This window comes from Myotis davidii, unplaced genomic scaffold (assembly GCF_000327345.1).
Source record: "Myotis davidii unplaced genomic scaffold, ASM32734v1 scaffold687, whole genome shotgun sequence".
In the NCBI taxonomy this organism is placed as follows: domain Eukaryota; kingdom Metazoa; phylum Chordata; class Mammalia; order Chiroptera; family Vespertilionidae; genus Myotis; species Myotis davidii.
The window spans coordinates 612,141-619,495 of record NW_006298971.1 but is presented as its reverse complement, the minus strand read 5'-3'; the positions used below and the strand labels follow the sequence as shown (position 1 = coordinate 619,495).

Below are 7,355 nucleotides of genomic sequence, written 5' to 3'. Positions count from 1 at the left end.
AGTGGACTGACAATTCTCGGGAGGAAATGGGGTGGGGGTGTGGGAAGAGACTGGACAAATATCATACACCTATGGATGAGGACAGTGGGGGCAGTAAGGGCAGAGGATGGGGTGGGAACCAGGTGGAGGGGAGCTATGGGGGGGGGAAAAAGAGGAACAACTGTAATAATCTGAACAATAAAGATTTAATTTTTAAAAAATGTAAAAAAATAAAATAAATACAATAAAAAAAAAAGATAGTGTAAGTTTCTTGGTCATTTGTTTTAAAGATCCACTTTGAAAGCATGCCTTTGAAACTTCATAGGCACCGTCCTGCCCACTGAATTCAGGCCATCTCCTTCAATTTCAGCCCTCTGTAGCTAGCTGCAGAGTTCGATGCAGCCTAATGAGGCCTGCTTGGCAAAAAAAAAATCCCTGAATTAAAATTAACATGCCTTTCCCATGAACTGCCATTACAAGGTGACAACTACAGTTTATTGGGGAAAGTCCCTTAGAATGCTGAGTGTAATGTACAGTAAGATGTTGCTGGGGCTTCCCTGCCGAATTCCCTTTTTTCCTTTATCGTTGTCCTAACCTTAGGTTCTCTCTCCCACCTGAGCCTAGCTGAGGAGACTAAATCATGGAGGTGAAATAACTTGCTCATGGTCATTTAGTGACAAAGTGGCAGAGCTGGGCTGAACCCTGCTCTCTTCCTTGCCTGCTGAGGCTCCCTTGCTGGTTCCTCATGTCCTTAGTACTGAGCCCAGACTGCTCTATTGACTTTTAGAGCTCCTCACACATGGGCTTTGGTCTACCCATCTTTGTATCGTTCCCCTACTCTCCATGTCCACCCTTAGCTCTGTTCCACTGGTTTGCCTTTTTGCTCCCCTCATGTACCCAATTTATTTTACCTCTGTGCCTTTTCTCATGTCAATTCAGTACTTTGGCCTGGAAGGCCCTCCCACCCCTCTGCCCTGTTGTTTTAATTCTTAACCCAGAAGACTGTGTTTATATCACATGTCTTCTATGACGCACTCCCTGCTGTTCCAATCCCTTTTTTTCTGGAATTTCTATTGTTAGTTTGCACTATAGTTCAGCTCTTGGTTCTTCCCTCTGTGATCATCTTATCTCCTTAACTGGATTATGATTTTTGTTGTTGTTAATCCTCACCCAAGGGTATTTTCTCCTATTTTTAAGAGAAAATGGAAGGTTGGGGAAGAGAGTGAAACATCCATGTAAGAGAGACACATTGATTGATTGCCCCCCGCACCCCTACCGGGGATCAAACCTGCAGCTCTTCGGTCCACGGGCCCATGCTCTAACCACTGAGCCATGTTGGCAAGGGCAGATTGTAACTTTCTTAAAGGCAGGGACTACATGCAGTTAATGTCCCCCACAGAACACAATGCCCATGATAGGAACTCAAAAGTAATTACAAACTAAAATGGATGATTACTCGCTTTCAAACTTGAGCTTCTGTAAGTAAATGTCCCAATTTATATAAAAGCTCAGAATTTCCACTTGGCTTAAGAGTTGCCTTGATCCCTCCTGTGTTGTCCTACCTCAGGTCACCATTCTTCAGCTGCATCATGAGGAATGCTTTCCCCACTGAATTCTCATACCTTACTGCTGGTGCTTGCTCCAAGTACCAAGGATTATTGGATTCCGTTCCCAAGCCCTAAGATGGGCTTCCTAGATTGTGGTGGAGGGAACCCTGATTGGAAGGGCACCCTGTACTGACTTTCTGTATTGTGTCTCAGACTATACCATTCTGGACTGCATTTACAGTGAGGCGAAGCAGACCTACTACATTCTGGATGTGATGTGCTGGCGGGGCCACCCTTTTTATGACTGCCAGGTAAGGAACAATAATCTCCTCATGTGTTCTGTTTTCTCCATTTCTTGCATCTTTGAGTTTGTTTAAGTTAGCTTTTCTTTTTAAATATGGAATGCTTCATGAATTTGCAGGTCATCCTTGCACAGGCGTCATGCTAATCACTGTATTGTTCCAGTATTAGTATATGTGCTGCTGAAGCAAGCACAATATAGTAAATTCTTGAGGGGAGGAAAAATAGAAACAGGGCAGAAGGGTAGGCTAGGACTTTGTATAAGTTGCAGCTGACCACTGCCCTCTCCAGAGTCTTGGGAGGATTGTTGTCAGCGAAGATTGTAGGTGAAGGGAATGCCTTTGATCAAGATAGAGAAGGTGAAATGTAAGACATCATCTAGTAGACTCTTGCAGAAAGTCAGTACAGGGGAAAAAGAACAATTGTGAATAAAAAAATGGGAATAAGTACATACTATCAACAGTCATTTTAAATGTAAATGGATTAAGTGCTCCAATAAAAAGACATAAGGGATTTATCCAATAATACTTGTAAACATTTATGCAACCAACATAGCAGCACCTACTATATGAAGCAAAAATTGACAGACCTTAGCTTCTCTAAGGAAGAGATCAACAGAATTACAGTCATAGTAGGGGACTTTAACACTCCATCATCAAACAAAGCAATCTATAGATTGATCTTCCAGAAGACAATCAACAAGGAAAGGAGCCTTAAAGGACACATTAAACCAGCTGGATTCAATTTATATTTTTAGAGCATTTCACTTCAAAGCAGTAGAATATACATTCTTTTCAAGTGCTTTTGAAACATTTTTCAGGATAGATCACATGTTAAGCCAGAAAACAGGTCTCAATGAACTTAAGAAGATTGAAATCAAATAAAGCATCAAATCAAGATCAAGGAAAAAAACAAAAGTTATCTTGAGACAAATGAAAATGAAAACACAACAACCCAAAGTCTATGGGACACATTAAGTAAAAGTCCTAAGAGGAAAATTCATTGCAGTACAGACCTACCTAAAGAAACAATAAAAAAATCTCAAAGTCTAACTTTGCAATTAAAGGAGCTAGGAAAAGAACAAGATACAGATCCCAAAGTGAGTAGAAGGAAGGAAATAATAACGATGAGAGTGGAAATAAACCAAAAATAGTCTAAAAAAGGTTCCAAGAGCTGATTCTTTGAAAAGATAAACAAGATGGATAATCCTTTAACCAGGCTCTTCAAGAATAAAAGAGTAGCCCATCCAGTGTGGCTCAGTAGTTGAATGTCAACCTATGAACCAGGAGGTCACAGTTCGATTCCTGGTCAGGGTACATGCCCAGGTTGCAGGCTCAACCCCCAGTAGGGAGCGTGCAGGAGGCAGCCGATCAGTGATTCTCTCATCACTGATGTTTTTATCTCCCTCTCTCCCTTTCTGAAATCAATACTTTTTTTTTTTAAGAAAAGAGCCTGCCCTAGCTGGTTTGGCGCAGTGGATAGAGCAATGGCCTTCCCTCTCCCTTCCTCGCTGAAGTCAATAAAAATGCAAATAATAAATAAATAATAGGAAGGAAGGAAAGAAGGAAAGAAGGAAGGAAGGAAGGAAGGAAGGAGAGAAAATAGGAAAGGAAGGAGGGAGAGAAGGAGGGAAGAAGAGAAAGAAGAAAGGAAAAAAGCCCTGGTCAGTTGGTTGGAGCATTGTCCCATACACCAAAAGGTGGGTTTGATTCCCAGTCAGGGCACATATCTAGGTTGTGGGTTCTTTTCCAGGTTGGAGTGTGTAAGGGTGGCAACTGATCCGTTTCTCCCCACGACCCCCATCTTTGTTCTGTAATCAATAAAAAACATGTGTTTGGGTGATTTTAAAAGAATAAAAAGAGAGTACCCAAATAAATAAAATCAGAAATGAAAGTGACAACTGACACCATAGAAATACAAAGAATTATAAAAAAAATACTACAAAAAATTACATGCCAACACATTGGACAATCTGGAAGAAATGAATAAATTTCTAGAAACATACAATCTTCCAAGACTGAATCAAGAAAAAGCAGAATATCTGAATATACCAATTACTACCAACTGAAACGAAATCAGTAATCAAAAAACTCTCAACAAATACAAGCTCTAAACCGGTTGGCTCACAAGTGAGTTTTATCAAACATTCAAAAAATTAACACCTATTCTCCCAAGCTCATTTTATGAGGATGTGAGTACCATCATTTCAACCCTGATGAAGACATTACAAAAAGGATATGTATAGACAGACCATTATCTGTGACAAACATAGGTGCAAAAATCCTCAACAAATTTTTAGCAAACTGAATTCAGCAATACATTCAAAAGATTTTTTAATGACCAAGTGGGATTTATTGCTAGGATGCAAAGTTGGTTCAATATCTTCAAATCAGTAAACATGATACAACCTCATATCATCATATTAACACATGCAGGAAAGGCAAATGAGCCTTGGCTAGGTAGCTCCGTTGACTAGTACCATCCCAATATGCCAAGGTTGTGGGTTCAATCTCCGTTAGGGCATATGCAAAAACAACCAATGAATGCATAAATAAGTGCAACAACAAATCAATATTTCTCTTTCTGTCTCTTCCTTCCTCTCTCTCTAAAATCAATAAAAAGGTCATTTGACAAAATTCAGCAGTCTTTTATGATAAAAAGTCTCAGCCAAGTTGGAATAGAGGGAATGTACCTCAACACAATCAAGTCCATATATGACAAACTCACAGCTAACTTCATAGCCAATGGGGAAAAGTTAAAAGTGTTTTCTTTCAAACTAGGAACAATATAACATTTGCACCACTTTTATTCAACATAATACTGGAACTCCTAGCCACATCAATCGGACAAGAAAATGAAATAAAAAGCATGCAAATTGGAAAGGGAGAAGTAAAGCTGTTGCACTGGCTGGGGTTGCACGGTTGCTCCCTGAGTCCGTCGTTGTCGTCCCCCCCACCCCCCACCCCCGCTGCCGCCAGAATAGGTGTTGGGTGTTAATTTTTTATGCACCATGGTTGTGGGTTTGGTCTCTGGTCAGGGTACATGCAAAAATCAATCAATTAATGCATAAATAAGTGAAACAACAAATCTGTGTCTTCCTTCCTCTCATATCAATAAAAACTTTTTAAAAAATTTATTTTTAACACCGAAAAAAAAGAGAAGGAAATCTGTTGCTTCCTTCAGCAGCACACATACTAAAATGGAATGCTACAGAGATTAGCATGGCCTTTGGGCAAGGATGACATACAAATTCATCAAGCATTACATATTTTGAGGATTAAAAAGTACAAATTGGCAGTTACAAAATTGTCATGGGGATGTATAGTACAGAATAGGGAATACAGTCAATAATATAATAACTGGTATCAGATGGGACTAGACATATCAGGGTGATCACTTCATAAGTTTCATAGATGATTAATAACTATGACCCTCCTGAAGCTAATATAATGTATGTTGACTCTAATTAAAAAATAATTTTTTTATTTAAAAAAATACATTTTTATTGGTTTTTGGAGAGGGGAAGGGAGAGAGAGAAAAATATTGATAGAGACATTGAGCAGCTGCCTCCTTCATGGCCCCTACCAGCAATTGAGCTGGCAACCTTTGGGTGCACAGGACAACACCCAACCAACTGAGCCACATCAGCCAGGGCAAAGAAAAATTTTTATTTTAAAAGTGAAGTAAAGAGAACCAAGATGGTGGCATAGGTAAATACCTGTACTTTCTGCCTCTCACAACCACATCAAAATTACAACTAAAAGACAGAACAGCTATCATCCAGAACCACGGGAAAGCTGGCTGCGTGGAAGTACTACAACCAGAGAGGTAAAGAAGAAAGCTCATTGAGACTGGTAGGAAGTGCAGAGGCACAGAACGGGCTGGCACCCAGGTGCGCTGCTTTTTTAATTGGGAGGGAGATACAAACTCCTGCTTGCTCTGAACTCCAGTTCCAGGCGAGACTCTGGGGGACCCAGACACATACGGGGGGAAACTGGAGTATCTGGCATCGGGGCAGGAACTCGAGGGCAGTTTTCTTTCAGATGGAGGTGCTCACAGCAGTCATTGCTCCTGCGCCGGGACCTCTGTGGTGCAGGGCTGACTGGCAGCCATTGTTTTTTGCTCTGCCCTGGTGATTCCCTGAAACCCCCACCCACCCAATTTACAACCTCACCCAAGCTGTGTGCAGAGGCTTTTGCATATGAATGGCCTGCCCTTTCTCAGCCTAAAACCTGTCAAACAGGCAGCAGCTGGGTCAGGGAGCCCCTAAGCTATCATAAGAAGGCCCAAGGCCAGTAGCAGCAGCCTCCCTTGCTTCACAGCTAGGCCTCATCTGGGCACTTCCAAACCTGATACAAAGAGGAGGAATCTGCAGATCTCTCTAGCTCCTGCTAGTGGCCCCAGGAAGTGGCTGACTTTGCACCTCCTTGGAGATCCAAGAGCCATTGTACCCAGTGGTCAGTGTGAGACCATACCAGATTACAACTGTTCACATCCTTAAGCGACACACTCAAGGGGCAGACTCAGCACCACTGAAGCAACTCCTGCCCCATAAGAATGTCTCCTGCACAGCAGCTCTTCCATTATAGACACAGCTGGTCCTCACAGCCAATTGGCCTAGAGGTCAGTTCCTCCCAGTGATACCAACAGCAATCAAGGCTTAACTACAACAAGACTGTGCACATTGCCCACAAAGGGGTGCACCAAGAGTGTCCACCTCAGGTGACTGGGGAGCCTGAGCCCCTGAGCCCTATAGGACACCTACCACACAAGGCCACTCTGTGAACTCAAGGAGACTTAGCAACTACCCAATACATAGAAACAAACACAGGGAAGCAACCAAAATGTGGAGACAAAGAAATATGTCACAAATGAAAAAAATGGAAGAAAGCAAAATACTGGATATAGAGTTCAAAACCACAGTCATAAGGTTACTCAAGAATCTTCTAGAAACCTCTGAGAAACTTGGTGAGACCTTCAAGGATCTTAATGAGAATGCCAAAAGCATAGAAAAGGACCAGTCAGAAATTAAGCATACACTGACTGAAATAAAGAATAATATACAGAGATTCAACAGTAGACTAGAGGATCCTAGGAATCAAGTTACCTACCTACAAGGGAGTACCCATACGACTGTCAGCTGATTTCTCAACAGAAACTATGCAGGCCAGAAGGGAGTGGCAAGAAATATTCAAATTGATGAATAGCAAGAACCTATGACCAAGTTTACCTAGCAAAGCTATATTTAGAATTGAAGGTCAGAAAGAAAAAATAGGAGAACCAAGATGGCGGCATAGGTTAACGCCGGAGTTTGCTGCCTCGAACAACCACTTCAAAAGTGAAACTAAAAGACGGAATGGACATCACCCAGACCCACAGGAACGCGGGCTGAGTGGAAGTCCTACAACTAGGAGGAAAGAGTAATGCATACGGACACTCAGAGGAGGCGCAGTGCTGAAGTCAAATTCTGAGGTGCGGAGTGCGCGGAGCGGGCGGCGGCGGAGGGCGCGGTTGGCGTTTTCCATCGGG

General features: G+C 42.0%; 1 protein-coding gene across 1 annotated transcript in view; it reads left to right on the top strand.

Moving 5' to 3' along the window:
* SNUPN (snurportin 1) overlaps nucleotides 1-7,355 on the top strand; it is a 38,467-nt gene that overhangs the window by 18,024 nt on the left and 13,088 nt on the right. Inside the window, exon 5 of the mRNA XM_015571030.1 lies at nucleotides 1,740-1,837. Within this exon, the coding sequence (XP_015426516.1) occupies nucleotides 1,740-1,837 (98 nt within the window). The remainder of the gene's footprint in view (nucleotides 1-1,739; nucleotides 1,838-7,355) is intronic.